Below are 21,447 nucleotides of genomic sequence, written 5' to 3'. Positions count from 1 at the left end.
GCCTTTGAGTGACTCCATTTTGTATTGAGTCACTGCATTACAATAAATTGACTTGAATTGAGATACAAAATCCAGTATCAAGAAAAAAATTGCAGGTAATTTGTACATTTCAAACAGAAATATAGACATATAATCAACCAGTATTTTTTTAAACTTTACTCATAGCTTTATAGTTCTGTGTAGTGTAGGGTCTGTCTCAATTCATATGAGTTCCGGACAAGTTGCAGGGTAGCATCATTCACTTTGTCCGGAAAAAGCTCCGCATTTTGTCCTGGACATCTTCCTGGCAACCAGGTTAGCAGATGTGGAACACCAATATACGTACTGTCCATGGGCTAATTGTCATGTGAATCTGCCATAAGTCAGTTTTGGGCCCCAAAACATGGCCACTGCTAGAGCTACATCATGGCCATTTAGTCACTGGTAAGGATATTAACTACACGTGTAATGGATCTACGAAACTTGTAAAATCAGCGGTGCCCATCACATCAGGTCATAATAATAATATTAATTATAATAATAATAATACTGTGGTGCTTATATATAGCGCTTTATTACTAAAAAGGTAAAGGGGACGAACCTGTATTCACAGGTACGTGTGGTCGTGGGGCACGTGTGGTCTAGCGGTGGAGCACAGGATTCGTGATCAAGAGGTTGTGGGTTCGAGCCCCACCGTGGCCATGCGTGTTGTGCCCTTGAGTAAGGCACTTTACCTCAATTACTCCTCTCAACCCAGGCGTTAAATGGGTACCAGCATTGTTCAATGCTGGGAAGGTAACAGACTCACTGTGGAGGAGGTGTGGCGATCCCCCCACAGCAGCATTTCATGGACTCAAGTCTGGCCCAATCGCTAACGAAAGAGAGATGGGCACTCCGTTCCTGTGAATACAGGTTCGTCCCCTTTTCTTTTTTTTATTACTAAAAGTCTCAAAGCACTTCACAATTATTACCCCTGTTCATCAGGCCATGAGACCAGTTTTTGCAGCAGCTCGAGATCAGCGCAATCTGGTCTCTACCTTCACAGGTACCCATTTATACTCCTGGGTGGAGAGAGGCAATTGTAGTAAAGTGTCTTGCCCAAGAACACAAGCACCATGTTCCCCGTCAGGCTTTGAACCCACGTACCGAGGCACGCGAGTCAACACCTTAACATTGGACCACAGCGCTCCACAGGCGATAGTTACTTGTGGGCGGTAGTTATGGTTTTTGATTTCCCTACTGTAACACGAGACGGTCACCGAAAGAAAACTCACTTTAGAGAGGTTGGCAAGATACAAAGTTCCAGGAATTGCACATGTAATCAAAATGACCCTCTGCCTCCTACTCTCCGGTAAAATATATTTTAAAACGCACCAACTGTACATAACAGATATCATGATCATCTTTCATTTAATATATTTCAGTCTGTGTGTGCTTCTTTAAAAAAATTGGTTATTAAAATAGTGATTTTTGGTGTTTTTTTTACAACCTGCGGAGCATCACTGGCTGAGTAGAGTTGTGACCTGTACACGGCCGTCCATGGAGCCCGTTAGACACATGCCAGTGTTGACTGACGTGCACCAGTCGACGCTGACGACTGGAGTACGGTGACCTAAGATGGTCAACAGCCGCAGCATTCCCTGCTCTCTGTGCAGCTGGTATTGATTTATAAAAAAAAAAAAAATTATATTTGTTGATGGCTTAAAATTTTTACTAAAAACCCATGACAACGCCTTTGTTGTTTTCTTGTCATTAAAGGGAATGTACAACATTTGCTTTTGCTTCAATTTTCAGAAATAAATGGATTTGGAGGATTAGTATGTTATAGAAAATATTGTTAAACAGACTTGTTTCACGTTTTGGGCTTGTAGATGCTGGAAACACCAAGAAAACCTATCGTGTTCTTGTAGTCTGGTTCCCTGACCCCAATAGGATGAAACAGAGCAATTAATACACTTTGGGGAATTGTAAGGTCAGAGAATCAGTCTAGCAGGCTTGTGCCCCTTCAGAGGTGTGTAATCAATTGCAAAGAAAATTCAGAATAACTAAATATGAAAAATTAAGAACAGTTTTTAAAAAAAAAGCCAGTTTTCTCCAACGCTGGTCGGCCGACCAGCGTTGGAAAAATACAGTTTTTCTTGAAAATGTCAGCACACCAGGAGCCACGATTTTAAAGGATGCTTTAGATTGTCAGTCCCTAACAATCCAGTAAGGTATTTCATGATAATTTGATCATTTCATTTTTTGATGTTTGCAAATGTTGTATTTTCCCTTTAAGGGCTCACGCAATGTAATTTTTTTAATGCAATCCTTGAAAATGCACCTTTGTGTCCCATTTAACCTTATTTTCAGTTTTTGTTTTGCCATTTTGAAGGGCATTTTGGTGACTTTTGGTTCTTATGCTTATTCAAATTTCCATTTTCATGAGCAAAACTGTGATGTCATTCCAGGCAGAAACCTCAATGTTACAGCTACATCAGCACAAATAGTTGCTAGAATTTTGGATATTTTGCGGTCGTTAAGTTTGTTTTCTTTGGGGATTCGTCATTGTGTAAGTACAGGGTAGTAAGCCAATGAGCAACCTTTTCTCACTACTGTTTTAAATTAGCAAATTTTGGGTTCACAATCTGAACAGAAAACATCGAACTGAAAAGTGTCTTCCTGAAATGATATCACATCCAACCGGCGGGTAACCGCAGGTTACCACCGGTTCCTGCCGGTTCCAAGTGGGTTTCATCTGAACATTTTGAAAAGGACGATGTCAAGTCATGAATATTGGTATATGCAAAAGGTCATCCAGCCTGGCCCACGAACTCATTAGGAATGAGTCAACTGGCCTGGGATTAACTCCAGGGTGCCAGGACAGCAAACAATGCAGGGTGAGTAAAAAAAAATGAAACCCAAATGTTGGGACCATTGTTTTAGTGAAGTTCTTCATATAGCACTTTCAAAATCTAGGATATGAAAGCCCAATTCATAAGCTTTCTTTTAGTACAGGAATTATTCAAATCACTCACGTACTTTTCAAGTTACGGAATTTTAAACACAACCACCGTTTTAAGGTTCTGTCCAAAGATCACAAAAAAGTTCAGTGTTCATTCAGCAAAACGAAAAGAAATCACACAGGGATGTGTGTGAATTGTTTTCGTTTTGCTAATAGAACGCTGACCTTTTTGTGATCCGTGGACAGAACCTTAAAACGGTGGTTGTGTTTAAAACTCTGTAACTTGAAAAGTACATGAGTGATTTGAATAATTCGTGTACTAAAAGAAAGCTTGTGAATTGGGCTTTCATATCCTAGATTTTGAAAGTGCTATATGCAGAACTTCCCTAAAACAATGGTCCCAAAATTTGGGTATCGTTTCTTTTTACTCATCCTGTAGAAACCTCGAAGATACATTTTGAGGGACGATTTTGCACGAACAGTCACCAATTTTTTCCCCCACCACTAACCTTGTAAATGATGCCTCCGTACGGCGCACAGGTAAGCACGTGGGTGCCGCTGCTGTCGAAGGCAAAGAGCTTGGCCCGGGGAGCCAGCTGTTGTTTGTATCCGCCGAATCCCGACATGATGAATGGTCCCGTGGCACCGTCGTGGATGTCTAGCTGCTGCAGCCTCTCACCGACTCGGTGCGTGCTCCACTGACTGAACTGTAGTGTAACGGGAGATGAAACCGGCATTGTAGTCAAGCAGTGGCGTAGTAGGGGTCCAATTTGCAGGATTTTTTTTGGGGGGGGGGGAGATGCTAATTTTCTAGCGGAGGGTTGGGAGAGGGGGAGGGGCTCAATTCCTTCTTAAAGGGAAGATACAACATTGGCAAAGATCAAAAAACAAAATGGTCAAATTATCACAAAATACCTTACTGGATTGTCAGGGAATGATAGTCTAAAGCATCCTGTAAAATCGTAGCTCCTGGTGTGCTGACATTTTCAAGAAATTTTCAAGTATTTTTTCCCAATGCTGGTCGGCCAACCAGTGTTGGAAAAAAAACTAGCTTGTTTCTAAAACTGCTCCTAATTTTTCGTATTTAGTTATTCCGCATTTTCTTGGCAATTGATTACACACCTGTGAAGGGGTACAAGTCTTCTAGACTGATTCTCTATACCTTACAATTTCACAAGGTCTATAAATTGGTCCATTTCACCTTAGGGAAACAGACTTCAAGAACATGATTGGTTTTCTTGGTTTTTTTTTACATCTACAAGCCCAAAACGTGAAACAAGTCAATTTAACAATATCTGCTATAGCATACTAATCCTCCGAATCCATTTATTTCTGAAAATTGCAGCAAAGGCAAATGTTGTACATTCCCTTGAACTTTTAAAGGCTCATTTTGCCTTCCCCAAATTCTGAGGTGTATGGGTCATTAGGGATGGATGCACTTGCCCAAAGCAGGAGGATTCAGGGTCAGGGTTTATAGGTTTACCTTTCCATCCGAGCCCATACTCAGGACAGACGTCTCATCTAGGCTGAACTGAGCTGCATAGACCGGACCGGAGTGTGCATGCCAACTGAGTAGGCTCTCTAATCGTTGCATATCTGCAAGAAACACAACAAAAAACAACAATGTACTTCACATAATGTGGTTTATTTTCTTGTCAATTTTGAACTTTTTAGTGTTTTTATGCCTACCTAATCTTCCTTTTTGGCAGTGTTACTGGAAACAAAACTTTTTTTTTTACTTTTCTTACCAAATATTCTGATCATTCCATCTGCTGCGCCAGTGACTAAGAGATGCCCGTTGTGGTTGAATGCTGTGCAGTTCACACAACCTGAATTGGTCGTCATAGCCAGCTCATTCTGGAAGAAAAAGAAATGTTCAAAACCAGGATGAGAAATCAACCTCTGAAAGTCTTCCAGCAAATAAATTACCATTGACAAAGAGGGTGGGGTGTGGAGTGTGGGGGGGGTATAAATCGTTTTTGTCAACGAATAGAGTCCGTCTGCAAATTTGTTGCAATGAAAAGGGCTACCTATGTCCAATGGTGTTAAGATCATTCGCTTTGAACACGCCCCCATTAGCCAGATGGGTGGGTGACGGGACAAAATGAACACGTTTCACCTCGGGGTAATTTCGCAGCTGTTTCCCGACTTCAAATTCGCTTCGTGTTCATATTTCTATACTGGCCTGAACTCAATCCTCATCAGATTTATGAAAGTGGCGTGGATCACACTTACTATGACCTTGACCTGTTTGATGTCACAGACTAGTAACCTGGACGATACCGCTGTGGAGGGAAGACCGGACGGCTGGTGATTGGAAAGACTGGCCGCTGAACAGATGAAGGTTGAACCATTGGGACTGCAGCATAAAGAGACTGCCCTGCAGGAAACCAAGATAAACACAGTATTGTTGTGATTTATTGCACACTAAATTAACCCGATGGTTGAATATTTTTTTTTTCAAAAAGGGGAAGGGGATTAAATATGTAGAATCTTGTGCTATTTCCATATTGTAATACAGGGTGGATAAAAAAATGAAAGTTGGGCACATGTGAATCAAAAGGAGATACCCTCTGTTAGGGTTGAATCTCCTCTTTAAAATGACACCCTGATCATGTCCTTACATTCACAGTTGACTGAGCAGTGACCAATTTTATGAAAGGGTCTATTTAGAGAATTGCGCCACTTTTCATGGTGAAATCTCTTTTTTCCCCCACCTGCCTTGATTGGCAACCATAGCCTTTCACTCTGTGACAAATGACAACACAAAAACCACAATTGAAAAGTGGCGCAAGCCTGTAAATAGACCCTTTCAAAAAAATTTGTCACTGCTCAGTCAACCGTGAAGGTAATGACATGATCAGGGTGTCATTTTAAAGAGGAGATTCAACCCTAACAGAGGATATCTCCTTTTGACTCACATGTGCCCTACTTCTGTTCCAATTAGCAATAATATCTCGGTTTCATGTTTGTTTTATCCACCCTGTATAATTAAAACTAAAAGGTATGCGTAGCTGATGGCTAGCGAGGGAGATACGCAACATTTTAATTTATTTCCTGAAAATGTAAAAAAAAAAAATAATAATAATAATCAATAACAGTTTTCCAGGAGGGGGGGTGCCCCCCACCCCCCTCTGGATCCGGAAATTTGCCAAGTTACCATTGCTTTTATATTTCCTGCCTCTTTTCCTGGTGTCTTTTTAAGGGATTTTCACAAATGCCCTCTTCCTTGGAAAAGCATTTCACAATGATGACCGTTCAAACAAAAACTGAAACTTGAATTCCTTAAAAGTACTCTGACCATACATAACTGAACGAACGGCAACACAGCTAAAAATAGGGAGTTGATCACACCATTGATGCCCTTTTTGAACCACAATGACATTTTGTTTGAACGCAAACCTTGGATGGCCGCTGTCTGTTTCTAAGTCACACACTGGTTTCTTGGCTTCCGTGTCGTAGATCTTCACAGTGCCGTTTGAACTGCCCAGTAACAACTGCAAAGCAATGAAACAGAATTGATGGAAACGTTACAAGTCTAGTCTGGCAACTGCAACTGAAAGCCATGGCACACATGTATGGGCTCCAGTGCGCCAACGAAAGAGGGCGCTTTTGAGACGGGACACCGCGTGTGCCTGTACGGGACTGGTTAGCGCGCGAAGTAAGCACGACTTACTTATTCTGAATGTGCACAAAGCTAAGCCGTAGCATTGTCGCGCGTGAGCACCAGGTGTCGTCGGCGCGCATTCAAATTTAACTTTACGTTCAAATTTAACTTGCGATAGTCTGGCAGATGATTCAAAATACACAGTGGATGGCCCGGAACCAGTCTAGGTCTCCCCCAACTCTCCTTTTCTGGCCGTTGAAGGGGTACTTGTGAACGGAGCCCATAGATGCCAGCAAGCTCGCATGCAGGTCGCATGCATGTACTCAATACGCCTTCAACCAGAAGCCTTATCGTTAAAAGGTAGAGCAGATCATTTCCAACTATCCCACAAGTAACATACCAAATTATTGTTCAAAGCTCAGGCCAAGTTCGCGCAAGGACTATAGTTGACCAATGGTTAACTAACGTTTGCCCGAACTCTGTCTAGTCAACGGTGGTTGACTACGCTAGTCGACTATTTGGAACCAGCCTACTGGGGTTGGTTGCTTCGCTGGTAACCAATAGCCGCGCACATTCATAACGCTAGCAGAGAGCCAGGATCCAGAAGTTTTGCGATGACATTTTGACCAGCGTTTGACTAGAGATGTTCGCATGTTGCTATCAGCGCGCAGGCATAAGGTACGTCACAAATCAACCACTAGTGGACTAATGGTCCTTGCTCAAACTTGGCCTCACTTGATTCAAAGATAGTAATGTTTTTAAACTCCCTGTGAAATTATTCCTGCTGGCATGCTGTCATTTTTTAGAAAACAATATTAAGAAGGTCACTTCCGAAGATGAGTCAAGTGACGCATTTCGGGAAAGTTCTGTTAGCAGTGGTTTGTAATTGGGTGAATCCGTGAATGGGTGCACGCAAGCGTTGACACGAGGCACACGTGGTTGCTATTAAATTACGTTTTTGTAAGTGAAATATCAAAGAAAATTAATGGAAAAAGAAGAAAGAAATATTATCCTAATTTTGTTCATAGGGGGCCAAGTTCGGGCAAGGACCATTTAATAGTCGACTAGTGGTTGATTTATGACGTACCTTACGCCTGCGCACTGATAGCAACGTGCGAACGTCTCTAGTCAAACACTGGTCAAAATGTCATCGCAAAACTTCTGGATCCTGGCTCTCTGCTAGCGTTATGAATGCGCTCGGCTATTGGTTACCAGTGAAGCAACCAACCCCAGTAGGCTGGTTCCAAATAGTCGACTAGCGTAGTCAACCACCGTCGACTAGACAGAGTTTGGGCAAACGTTAGTTAACCATTGGTCAACTATAGTCCTTGCGCGAACTTGGCCCAAGCCGTAGCATCGTCGCGCGTGAGCATCAGGCGTCGTCGGTGCGCATTCAAATTTAACTTTGCGTTCAAATTTAACTTGCGATAGTCTGGCAGATCATTCGAAATACACAGTGGATGGACCGGAACCAGTCTAGGTCTCCCCCAACTCTCCTTTTCTGGCCGTTGAAGGGGTACTTGTGCACGGAGCCCATAGCAAGCTCGCATGCAGGTCGCATGCATGTACTCAATACGCCTACAACCAAAAGCCACTAGGGGCACTAGATCCTGAAATCCCAGAAAATTTTATATTTTGGATTGTTTACTTAGCCTATTTCAAACATCTGGTTGAAAGGAAACCAACCTAATGTCTTACCGTTCCCGAGAAAAGAAAAAAAAAAACCGCTTGTTTACAATCACCATCAATGCAAAAAAAAAAGGTTTCTTCAACGTCCGCAAATGGCGAACACTTTACAAATGAAATCACAACTAGCGTCATAACAGCTCGAATTTATGGGGTCGCAAAAGTGGACCCCGAAATTCGTTCTCGCACGCAAAATACAGGAATAACACAAAAACGCCCAGTTTTGAAAGGATAGTTGTGTGGATGTTTATATCCTACTTTTAAATGTTATTTCCGATTAACATCATCTCGTTCAAAGTGCGTTTTGTAGCCCAATTTGGCTGTTCCAGGACCCTAGTGTCCCTTTAAAATGTAGAGTAGATCATTTGCAACTATCCCACAAGTAACATACCAAATTATTGTTCAAAGCTCACTTGATTCAAAGATAGTAATGTCTTTAAACTCCCTGTGAAATTATCAAGTTCCTTCTGGCATGCTATCATTTTGTAGAAAAGAATATAAGGTCACTCCCGAAGATGAGTCAAGAGATGCATTTTTGGAAAGTTCTGTTAGAAGTGGTTTGTAATTGGGCGAATCCGTGAATGGGTGCACGTAGGCATTGACACGAGGCACACGTGGTTGCTATTTATTACGTTTTTGTAAGTGAAATATCAAAGAAAATTAATGGGAAAAGAAGAAAGAAATATCACTCTAATTTTGATCATATCGGATTGGTGTTATACTTTCTTACCAAGCGGTCCGATTTTGTAGCCCACTCTATGGATAGTACTGGTGATTTATACATGATTGTTGCCGTGGTTATTGGGGAAGGTGCAAACTTCCAAACCCTGTGTGGATAAAGTAGGGTCTTTATGAAAATCAATATTTAATGAGAAGAAAAAACACAATTAAGAAGCTGATCAGGCAACACGAAAATTAAACATTTTTCTCATGAACTTATCATTATGTGGTATAAAGAGGAAGTACAGGGTGAGTCAAAAAAGCGAAACCCAAATGTTGGGACCATTGTTTTAGTGAAGTTCTGCATGTAGCACTTTCAAAATCTAGGATATGAAAGCCCAATTCATGAGCTTTCTTTTAGTACAAGAATCATTCAAATCACTGATGTACTTTTCAAGGTACGGAATTTTAAACACAACCACCGTTTTAAGGTTCTGTCCAAGGATCGTAAAAAAGTTCAGTGCTCTTTCAGCAAAACGAAAACAAATCACATAGGTATGTGTGTGAATTGTTTTCGTTTTGCTGAAAGAACGCACACCTTTTTGGTGAACCGTGGACCTTAACCTTAAACAGTGGTTGTGTTTAAAATTCCGTAACTTGAAAAGTACATGAGTGATTTCAATGATTCTTGTACTAAAAGAAAGCTTATGAATTGGGCTTTCATATACTAGATTTTGAAAGTGCTACATGCAGAACTTCAATAAAACAATAGTCCTGACATTTGGGTTTCATTTTTTTTTAGTCACCATGTACATCTCTTAAAATTGTGGGTTTGTGAGGTCCTGAAAAGAACCGGAGGAAACTCCACATTTCGGACAGTGTGCTCTGCCCGTCATCGAGAGACTGATAAAGCTGATAATCTACTTGCAAAATACAATCTTAAGTTAAAAATACTCACTTGACAACACCATCTATGTCCAAACTGGCCACGGTAGTGGCAGAGGGGTTGAACTTGCAGGCAGCGATGGCTGAGTGATGCTCCGTGTACTCGTCTTGGCTGAGGACTATGAATGGAGCTGCCTCCTCGTAATCTATGGAGCAACAAGTGGGCAAGTATTTTTTCTCTTTATAGAGTCAACTTTTAATAAGCGTAGGGCGCTGAGAGGGGTAACGCTGTAAATTGAGGAGTAGCACCATGTGAACATACAGGGTGAGTAAAAAGAAAATGAAAGCCAAATGTCGGGACCATTGTTTTAGGGAAGTTCTGCATGTAGCACTTTCAAAATCTAGGATGTGAAAGCCCAATTCATAAGCTTTATTTTAGTACAAGAATCATTCAAATCACTCATGTACTTTTTTAAGTTACGGATTTTTTAAAACAACCGCCGTTTTAAAGTTCTGTCCACGGATCACAAAAAGGTGTGTGCTCTTCCAGCAAAACGAAAACAACAGCCTATAGCAATCACTGGCAATATGTGATGCGATCAAGCTAAATGAGTCGTTTGTCGGGAATTATCATTTGGAGATTCAGGCCAAAATAGGGCCACTTCATCACATCACTTCATCACATCTCTTGGTGTTCCGACTTTCATAATTGTTGAACTAAAGATGGTATCAGCATGCCGTTTTCACAGCAGTAATGCAGAGATTGTGCTCTTTTTAAATCTGTAAATATGACCAGGTCGACAAACGACTCATTTAGCTTGATCGCATCGCATATGTTGAGGCACAGCCAGTGCCATCTTGGAGCAGTGCGGAAGATTTCAAGTATAATCTAGGCCTACATTTATGCACGGCTGAGCATAAACAACGCAAGGTCTGGCCCAAGACCTTGGAACAGTGCATCCTCCAAAATCAGCCACACTTTTGCCAGATAGCCTCAATCCTGCAAAATCCTCCGTTTTGCAAAGAGGATTTGGGAGGATTTGTCAAAGTTAGGGTTAACTGACAATTATGTACACATAAAGACAAAACCGCCGATTCGAAATGTCTACCTTGGTCTAGTGAGGGCTTCTTTGTCTCTTCAATAGGCACTGCAACAGGCTGGGGAAGGGCCTTAGGCACAGTCACATCCGGCTCCTTCTTCACGACAGGCTCTAGCGCGACAGGCTCCGCGAAGTTTGGCAACGTGCCAAAGTTGCCGCTCCTGCCCGGCTTGCCGACGCTCAGCATGTCCTGCATGCCGTACTCCTCCACGCTGGACTGCGACGCGTAGCGTTGCGAGTCTGGCGCCCTCCCCTGGCTGGATTTGGAGAGGAGTTCCCGTCTCTGCTGGGCGAGAGCCTGGGAGGATTGCTGCTGGGAGCGACCGGGCCTCTGGTGTGTGGCTGGCTGCTGAGATGGCTGGCTCATTTGGTTGAATCCCTTACAGACAAAAAAAAAAGACGGGAAAAAGGTTATGGCTGCAGACCTGTAAATGAGCTGTCATAGATTCCAGTGACAATTATGCCCACTCCCAGGAAAAACATCTACAACTCTCTGAGGTGTTTGAGACCACATCAAATTACAGCTTGTTTAATCATCGTTCACAGTGAGTGTAGCCTAGAGGTTAAGGCTCATGGACTCATGATCAGAGGGTCAGGGGTTCGAATCCAGCCGCTGGCCACATGTTGTGTCCTTGGGCAAGCCACTTCATCCCCACTTGCCTCTCTCCACCCAGGAGTACAAATGGGTACCGACATTAGCTTGGGGAGTAACCTGTGATGGACTAGCATCCCATCCAGGGGGAAGAGAAATATTCTGTCGTTTCATGCAACTGAAACTGGAGATCAACGCCGGCCTGATGGGTCACATTGGCTCATGACAGACTTCACTACCACTACTAATCATCGTTCATTTTCTGCTCAATCTTTGGGTTAACTGATCACTTTTGAGAGAAATTTTCATCCAAAGATGATCACCCCTAAAAGTAGTCATGTCGCCATTTTGTAAAATGATGTCGAAGCTCCACTGCAAAATAAAGCGATTTTAAACTCTAAACTCTCTGAAAAGCTGAATGGGCAGGCTATTCATATACCAAGAAGACCAGTAGCGAGTAAATGCAGTTCCGATCAGAGAAGACAAAGCAAATTGGGGAATGTTCCAGTTGTTTCCCGCGTCACAAAAAATGGAGGGCTTAATTCTTTTAAAGGTTGGTTTCGAATATCCGGTATCCAAAATTGTAAACAAAAAGTGGGATTCAAACCGAATTATAAAAAATCCAGATTTAAGTCCCACCACTATTTCACCCTTTATTGTACCTGTCCTCCATGAAAATGTTCAAATCACCATCTAACCTGTACAGATATCCCCGATGATGCAGCCTGGGTGATTTCCGCCTTCTTGCTTGTTCCTGACTCCCTGCCATTGCCCACTTGCCTGGTGACCTTGTCACTGACGCTGCCCAGGATCGCCGTGACGGCCCTACGGGCGGGGCCGGGTGTCCCCAGTGGGTTACTCCGTCTGACTGAAATCGGGGACGGGCTTTTCTTGGTGCTGCTTACCCTGGCGGCCTTGAACTGTGGGTCTTTGACTTCAGCATTCCTATAAAAAAATCAAACAAAATTTGAGCTTAATTTACCCTCACATTGCTAGATGCAACACAGTGCAGCCGGTGTGACAAGTCTGTGGGACATGTTTGCATAGGGCCACCAACACCAGTGCATAACCCTCCTGCTATTTAAACGGTCACAGGAAGTCAAAATTTCCACCCACTTCCCCTGCTATACTTATAATAGCAGTCAGAACATAATGTCAAGCACGCACTGTGACTAGTCAAACTCAGTCAACAGACCATGAACAGACAAAGCAGGCAAATTGTGGGCACAGATGGCTTATCAATTACCCACAGTCAAAGCAAAGCTGTATCAAGTTACATGGGCAGTCACGGCCAGTCAATCCTACTTTTATGTGTGCTGGGAATTCTTAACCGTTGAAAACAGTCACTTGATTGATTTTGACTGAAAGGACAACTTGGCACAGAATGTATGTTTGTATAGGAGGGATAAACTGCACCCTCTGAGACACTGGGAGCAAATCCCATTGAACAATGTTACTGTTGTATCCTAAAGCAGATGGTGACCACAGACTCCGAAGCAGTGTGGCCTTAGGAATTTTGACATGTGGGATATTGCTACACTGGGCAGGCTTCTCACTAGTCTTGCTCCAAGACTGCACTAAAAAATTTTAATTCCACGATTTTGCAGCCAGACCCGTGACGTGACAAAGGCAGTAGAGATAAATCCAATGCAGTCTTGGCAATATTGACAGCACTAACCGCGATATTCCGAGCATACCTCATGCGCGCTGTATACAAGATAATGCACGCGCGTGAGGTATGCTGGAAATTTCCTGGGTGGCGCTGCCAATATTGCCAAGACTGGGTTGATTCATCTTGTTGATAGCGACCTCGCTTGTCACGGACCGGCTGTATATGGGGAATAAAATCCAAATCCATGACTAGCTTCTCACTTGCGTAGTGGGAGTTCGCCCGTGTAGTGTACTTTTGCCCTTGTAACGGGCAGTTGCCCGTGAAGCGAGCATTTACCCACAAAGTGTGCGAGGCTGTAAAGCCCCCTACACCACGAAGTGGGCGAGGCGAAGCCTCATCCATACCTAAAGGACTCTTGCAACAAGATACAATAGAGACTATTTTTTACACACACTCAAAAATATTAAATAAGACAACAACAAAATTGACATATAGATATGATTTTACTGCTTTTACGTTGGTAAGGCAGTGAAGTCATCCTGCACCTCTGCGGCTCCGCTGAGTTCTGAAGGAAGCTCTAAGGATGCACCTTTCTCCTTCTGGGCACGCTCCAACATGGAAACCTGTAAGTAAAACATTTATCACATGATCTCTGTAAGCATTAACCCCCTACCCTATTTTGGCTAGAAACCCTGTTGAACGCAACTAAATGCAACACTTGTCAAAATGAAACGCCTGCTCAGTGTAGCAAGATCCATCAGGTCAAAGTCTCAAGGCTAAACCGCCTCAGAGTCTGAGGTCACTGAATGCAGCTGGATACTACTGTGGCATTGTTCAATGGGACTAGCTCTCATTTTTAAGAATCTGTCATTTACGCATTGGTGTTGATGGCTCAATGCAGCAAGGTCCCACAGACTTTCACAGCTGATGCACTACGTTGCGTCCAGCAGGGTTAGCATTAACCACTTACAATCCTTCGTGGTTTATTTAATGGTCAACTTATTTAATAGTCAATTAGTTTGTTATTATTAATGATGTAGCTCTCCTTGACAAAGACAGATCCCATTGATCAGGGACAGAACACGTTGTGTGAGGTCAGGCAGCAAGCGCATGTGTAAAAGTGCGGAAAGAATGTTGCAACCTGACGCCATTTTTTTCTTCATATATCATCTCAATGAAGGTCATTCATTGCAAAAAAGATGAAAAGACATGAATCTGGGACTAAGAGACATTTCCAATTTTGTTAGGAAATACTTGGAAAATTTTCTTGACTCTCCATAGACTTTGTACACAATCGCGGAAGTGGCGTCAGGTTGCAACATTCTTTCCAAAAGTGCTTTATGTCATTTGGAAAGCTTATGATGCTTGAACGTATGTACTCTCCGTGGCTGGTCAAATAAAACTTTAAATATTCATATCCTGCATACCCGCATATCCACTGCCCCCCCTCCCCACAAAAAAAGTGTCCTAATCTGGATGAAGAAATTAAGAAAATACATTTAACATGTTTAACAAGTTGCAAACGCCACTAGGCAGTCTTCCAGCCTGGCTCGCGCCATGCAGCTGATATATACGGACAGTGGCAGTGCAGGGTATGGTTCGTTTAGGTGGTCTGTCAGCCCAGCAGAAGACGTATGTACATGTACACTGTTTACCAACCTGCTTCATAAGGAGTGCGTTGTTGTCTTGCAAGTCATTCATCCGCTGCAGTTCAGCGTCAAAATTCAGCAATCCTGGAAGAGGTGGATTTGGGCAAGTTAAGGAGAAACAAATCAATTCCAATGAAGAAAATTCCTTCGAATTGTTTGACGGATATATATTTACAATGGAAAAAATTGTGTAGAGAATGTGTCAGGATTTTAATTGGTTTATTTTATGAATCGCTTTGGATTGTAATACTGAATTCCGTGTCTCACAGAAAAGATCAAAGTTTGAAACAGATAACACAGTTATTTGTTAACCCTAAATACCCCCCCACAATCAATCCTCCAAAATCACCAGGCATTTTGGAGGATGTTGAAGGATTGAGGCTGTATGCCTGTAAAGTGCACATTGATTTTGGAGGTTGCATTGTGTCAATGACTGAAGCTGTACTCAGCGTTGTTTATAATAAGTTCAGCCATGCACAATTGAGGTCTAATTATACTGGTTATCATCCACACTGCTTCTGGATATCCTCTGCACTGCTCCAACGTGTTAAAGGGAATATACAACATTTGCAAACATCGAAAAATAAAACTATCAAGTTTTTACGAAATACCTTACTTGGATGTTGGTAAATGACAGTCAAAAGCATCCTGTAAAATTATGGCTCCTGGTGTGAAGTCATTTTCAAGAAATTGGCATTTTTGTATACATTTCCAACAGTGGTCGGCCGATCACCGTTGGAAAAACCTAACTATTTTTCAACTTCTGCTTCAAATATATCATTTTTTAAGTCCAAATTTTGTTTGCTATTGGTAACATGTTCATGAACGGGTGCAGGCCAGCTACACTTATTCCCTTACCTTACAATTTTCCGGCATCTATAAATTGATCCATTTTATCCTTAGTGGAGTCAGGGAACCAGACTACTTGAACATTTTCGTTTTTCTTGGTTTTTCCAGCATTTTCGAACACAAAACTTCAAACATGTCAGTGTAACAATATTTGACTAGTATTATACTAACCCCTCAAGTAGTTCATTTCTTAAAATTACAGCAAAAGCCAATGATGTACATTCCCTTTAAAAGTGAGTGGGACGATTTTGGAGGATTGAGGCAGAGGTCACCCTGACAAAAAAAAATGATCTTAAGGATATGCATGGACTGGAAGATGATGCTGAAGAAGTTGTGGAGAGAAATCGTCAAGGTCTCCTGCCACTGCTTGCTGAAGTAGAGTTCAAAGGTCGCACTCTGCTCTGGGTTCTTCAGGAAAGGTAACGCTGTGGGGTAAAAAAGAAACAAGTACATGGTGTAGGAACAACAAAGGTGCACTGATATGCATGCAAACGTCATGGCTTGTAATTGGTAGTACATGTGTATTATACATGAGGTTACCAGTGTCGTAGTCAAGTTAATCACAAGTCAATCACAAGTCAATCACTAGTCAATCACAAGTCCATCACAAGTCCATCACAAGTCAATCACAAGTCAATCACAAGTCCATCACAAGTCCATCACAAGTCAATCACAAGTCCATCACAAGTCCATCACAAGTCAATCACAAGTCAATCACAAGTCCATCACAAATCAATCCCAAGTCCATCACAAGTCCATCACAAGTCCATCACAAGTCCGTCACAAGTCAATCACAAGTCCATCACAAGTCCATCACAAGTCCATCACAAGTCCATCACAAGTCCATCACAAATCCATCACAAGTCCATCACAAGTCAATCCCAAGTCCATCACAAGTCCATCACAAGTCCATCACAAGTCAATCACAAGTCAATCACAAGTCAATCACAAGTCCATCACAAGTCCATCACAAGTCCATCACAAGTCCATCACAAGTCCATCACAAGTCCATTACAAGTCAATCACAAGTCCATTACAAGTCCATAACAAGTCCATCAAAAGTCCATAACAAGTTCATTAACAAGTCCATCACCAGTCAATCACAAGCAATCACTAGTCACACATGTATACCAATTGGACCACTCGGATGAATTGGAGTATTTGACAGACACTGGAAAAAACACATGTATATATTGCATACTTGTATGTACATAAACTGTTCATGTATCTTCACTAAACTGTACAAGCAAAGCACATTTCATGACTGATGCACATACCGAACCACTCTTTCCATTCAGGCTGGTTCTGAATCTCGCTTCCCATCTTCTCAAAGAACTCGCTGACTTTATCGGACCGATTGTTCTGGCTTGCGTTCACGATGTACAACCTGCGATCAAGAACACCATTTCAACTGTCAAATTATCGGATGTTTAATTAGCTTATATTTGGTTGTAGTGTTAAATTAGCTGCATAGTGCATCTCGTAATCCTTTTTCGTGCACAAGCACCCCCTCAACGGTTACAGAGGGAGAGTTGGGGGAGACCATTGCTGATGACACCTGATGCTCACGCAAAAACGCTACGGGCTTGTACACACGGAGTCCATATCAAAAACTTTAGCTTGGATGCATTTTCTTTTGAATTTTAGGCAAGCTGATTCAAGGCACTGGGGCTAACCATAGACATATAATAAAACCTAGACACGACATTATCTGCTATTACGTTGTAAATTCTGTAAGCAAAATGGACTGCGTCACGCGGCCTGGCGCGCGCGATGCGCGAATTATCATTGTGGCTTCGATTTACGCGCATACTTCAAATAACATTCTATACGCGCAGCATTTTGCTCACAGGCGCAATAGCAAATGTCGTGTCTAGGTTTAGACACATTATCTGCTTTTACGTTGTAAATTCTGTGAGCAAAACGGGCTGCATGTGTCACGCGGCTTAATTACACGATGCGCGAATGTCATTCATATGGCTTTGATTTACGCGTATACTTCTTAGTTATTCCATACGCGCAGCATTTTGCTCACACTGGCGCAATAGCAAATGTCGTGTCTAGGTTTTATTATGTCTATGGGGCTAACAGTTACAAACGAAATCCTGTGTCAAAGTTCATATTGTTACACATCAGGGTTCGGATGCAAGTGGGTTTTTGTTCCAGGACCTCTGACCTGTGAAAGATGACCCCATGCATAAAAAGATTGCAATACACCATAAACACATTGCAATATACATTTGTACCACACGTGTTCTTACATGTACATGTATGTATGTCTACTTTGAACTTGCAATTCTTACATTCGTGTACCGAGCTACATGTACATGTGGCATGGTGACTGCCATGGAGCATTGCTACACGAGGATTTATTTTTCCGGCCTGTGAAGGGATGGAAAGCTTGAATTTGTTTTCTAAAACATGAAAAGCCTTAATTCAGGCTATAGCCTGAAAACTAGCATCCCTTCACAAAGTTGGACTTCAGAACACTTATTACTACTATTACTGTAATAGGGCGACAGGTTTTGCGAACTCCGTCCACAATAGGGCGATACACCTTATTGAGGCGACAAAATAACTGTCGCCCTTTTATGAAAACAACCCTTAGGACAAGGAATTTTGCAGTCGCTAACCATCTAGATCGATTCCTCATGGTCCAATTAGTATAAATACTAAATTTTGTGGAAAAAACATAAGGTAAGCTTGGGTTAGGTGACAGTTTAGGTTTGTGCACAAGTCTATGGGAAAGTCACCCTATTGGGGCGAAAGGAGTAATTATTATTATTATTATTATGTTGTGACAACTCTGGTGCTACATGTATGCAATTGATATGCTGTACAGTACGTAATTTAGTTCCCTCCCCCCCCCCCTCTCCCGACCCCCATACAGTAGGTATATTGACTGCACCCACCTCAGAATGCTGACTTCCAGCTTGCGGACATTGGTCATCTGACTGTACTCCAGGTGGGAAAATATCCGCCTGTCCAGGTGTTCCATGTAGCCTCGGACTGCTGCTAGATCGTAATTCCATACCGAGTTCAGCAGATGGTCTAGCACTTTGTCCACCTACAAATGCATAAATGAGATGTGGGTTAACAACGTCAACTACATGTATACAGATGATTAGTGTGGAACTCAAATAAGGGGATTAATAGTGTGATGGCGCTGCTATAAATGTGTGGTTTTAAACCAGTAAGGAACCTGGCCGGTGATAGTAACCCAAGCCAAAAATGCTGACTGTAGCGGAGTGCCCTAACGTGACGCACTTTGACGTTTCCAATTCCCCCGAGTTTCCTCATGCAGTACGTGTTGCCAAACCTCTTTGTTGACTAACTGATGGGGTGAGATGGCCTAGCAGTTAAGAACACTGCACTCATGCTCTGGTGTTTCAGAGACAACAGTGGCGTGGGTTCAAGCCCGGGCCCGGATACTTGTGCCCTTGAGCAAGGCACTTAACCATTATTGCTTCGTCCTTCGGATGAGACGTAAAGCTGTAGGTCCCGTGTGTTGTATAAATGCACGTAAAAGAACCCAGCAAACACTTATCGCTAAGAGAAGGGGTTCGCCCCAGTGTTTCTGGCATTTATCCTCATACATACACCATGAGGCTGCATGTATGCGATAGCCACACCAGGCGTTTGTACAGAAAGTAACAGATAACAGATACATTTGTAACTTACAAAAATCTGAAAAAAGAAAATGTAATACTCTGCAAAAAATGTTTGAGACATGTTAAAATAATAAAAGAAGAATATTCTTATTTATTTGGGGATGAGAAAAAAAACCTTTAGAATGTGGTGCGGTCAGATTCGAACGCGAGTCATACCGCTTACTAGAGCCTTTGCTTAACCACTACACCAAACGTGCTGCACAACTTTTGGTGGGAATTTAATACATCTTATAATTCAGCCCTATTTTAAAGAGTACAGCGCCCTCTGTTGATATGGATTGCCGCCAGCAAACCTTTAGTAATCGTTAGTTTGCCGTCATTACCTCCGGCAAAATATCCACTATCTTTAATAAAAGGGTGGCAATAGTGGTCTATGCAGTGCTATGGAGAGTCGAGAGCAGTTTCAAAGTATTTTCTAACAAAATTGGAAATGTTTCTCAGTCCCAGATTCATGGAGTGGCCCTGTATTCTATAGTTGTGCCGGAAAAACTACCCCCAGTGCTAGTTTTGAAAATGTAAAATAATGTGTGTTCACATACATGACAATTGACATATATCCGAAGATGATAATCCAGCTTTCACTTTCAGTTTCACTGTCAATTACGAATGTCCGAAAACTGGGCAAACCATTTTTTAACATTTTTATTCAAACAGTTTCAGATATTTTAAACATTGTAATCCTACCCGGAGCTTCTTATCTTTGTCGACCTTTAATTCTGCATCAAAAGTTTTCAGAGTATTCGTAAAGCCACGAAACAGCAGGTAATCTCGAACCAAGTCGTCTGTTCTCTCCACCGCATCAGCCATGGCAGACGTTACGGTACTGGTATTACGCGCGCGTGCGCCACCAGCTTGCTAGCTGCATGCGCTGCACGCCCCCAATTTTCTGTTTACTGTACTTTATTTATCCAGTCATCAGGCACAATCATTTCGCATGATGGCGCTCGTCCTATCTTTTCTGCGGACAAGTTAGTCCGGCTACTATAGTTTACACTAGCAAATTTAAAGGTTGCGGGTTCGAATCCCCGAAATTTTAATTTTTCATTTTTCCCCAAAAAGCGAATTTTCTTTCCTAAATTGGGTTTAATAATCACATGTCCTTACTGATCTATAGCTTTTCAAATAACACGAGTCACTCAGTGTTTTTATTTTTTTTGAGACAGGGTCAGCGCAGTTGCGCACCCAAGGGGGGGGGGGGCCTCGGGGGGCTTGAGCCTCACCCCAAGAGGTGTTTTTTTTTTGTTTTTTTTTAGTCCCACGATTTGCACCAACATCAAAATAGTCCCCCCCCCAAAAAAAAAAACCTCCACAAAATTTGAAGAAACAAAATTGTGAGCCCCCCCCCCCCAAAAAAAAAACCCACCAAAATCCTTGGTCGGTGAGATATGAGAACCAAAGAAATTAAAAAAAAACCCTGAGTTTATCAATAAAAAATTTATCGCTGTTGGGAAAATGATGTATGGATGGAATTAAAATGGGCCCATAACAACTTTAAACACACTTTTCTATAACTGACAAAAATTGTTGGGGGCTTCGTGCATAGTGATCACATGCCCAAATTTTCTGCATAATTTTACTAATTTTGCAGGGGGGGGGGGTGGGAGAGGACAGACTGTCTAAACACCCCCAATAGATCTGCCACTGACACAAATAATGTAGTATAGCCCAAAATATAGCCTCAGATTTCAGTTTCACTTTATAACCATTTCCTAACTTTCATTTCAAGGACATGCAAATTCCAAACCCCAACTCCCCCACCCAGCCCCCCCCTCCAAAAAATGAAACATAATTCACTCAAGTGACATAATAGAATTCCATCAAAATGTACAACACTCGTCTTATTTATAATTTCTGTTCAATTTTCAACAAATATAGAGTACTCTGATAGCAGTGCATACAAATGCCTGAACTTTAAATTTAACTACATAAAATTTCTTTTAAAACACAGGTAACCACAACAACAAAAAATTCCCTAAATAGCCATCATAGATCGATCAAGCCCTGCCCATTATACGTACGTGGGCAAACTAACAGGTGTACCTCTCCAATATGCATATATGCCACACTGCATGTTTCGTTTTTTTCAGCCGTGCGTTTCATACACGCCTGCACGCATCTCAGACTTTTGAGAACGCGTATCAGACATTTAGTGGGGCAGATAGGGTAAATATTTGGGGGATTTGTGCCTTTGATAATAGAAGCATTGAATTTGG

At 42.1% G+C, this 21,447-nt stretch overlaps 1 protein-coding gene across 1 annotated transcript; it reads right to left on the bottom strand.

The window, feature by feature from the left end:
* Window positions 1-1,274: 1,274 nt before the first annotated feature.
* On the bottom strand, window positions 1,275-20,074 carry LOC119739949 (WD repeat-containing protein 91-like). Its single transcript, XM_038215102.1, has 16 exons — window positions 19,919-20,074; window positions 18,476-18,630; window positions 16,841-16,950; window positions 15,866-15,988; window positions 14,725-14,807; window positions 13,582-13,688; window positions 12,152-12,398; window positions 10,871-11,240; window positions 9,835-9,967; window positions 8,947-9,043; window positions 6,326-6,420; window positions 5,159-5,303; window positions 4,672-4,780; window positions 4,407-4,519; window positions 3,433-3,630; window positions 1,275-1,634 (listed from the first exon to the last, which is right to left on the bottom strand). The coding sequence occupies exons 1-16, from the start codon at window positions 20,039-20,041 to the stop codon at window positions 1,479-1,481; spliced, it is 2,364 nt and encodes a 787-aa protein (XP_038071030.1). The 5' UTR covers window positions 20,042-20,074; the 3' UTR covers window positions 1,275-1,478.
* Window positions 20,075-21,447: the final 1,373 nt, after the last annotated feature.

The sequence above is a fragment of the Patiria miniata genome, unplaced genomic scaffold, assembly GCF_015706575.1.
Source record: "Patiria miniata isolate m_02_andy unplaced genomic scaffold, ASM1570657v1 HiC_scaffold_4, whole genome shotgun sequence".
Lineage (NCBI taxonomy): Eukaryota > Metazoa > Echinodermata > Asteroidea > Valvatida > Asterinidae > Patiria > Patiria miniata.
The sequence above is the reverse complement of the archived record's forward strand: the minus strand, read 5'-3'. Positions and strand labels throughout refer to the sequence as shown.

What these genes read in the sequence shown, in the direction of transcription:
- LOC119739949 (XM_038215102.1), bottom strand. Translation starts at nt 20,041, where the DNA reads ATGGCTGATGCGGTGGAGAGAACAGACGACTTGGTTCGAGATTACCTG. An exon ending in ACAAAGATAAGAAGCTCCGG is followed by an intron (nt 18,631 to 19,918) that starts GTAGGATTACAA and finishes ATGCATTTGTAG; the next exon opens with GTGGACAAAGTGCTAGACCA. An exon ending in CTGGAAGTCAGCATTCTGAG is followed by an intron (nt 16,951 to 18,475) that starts GTGGGTGCAGTC and finishes TCTTGATCGCAG; the next exon opens with GTTGTACATCGTGAACGCAA.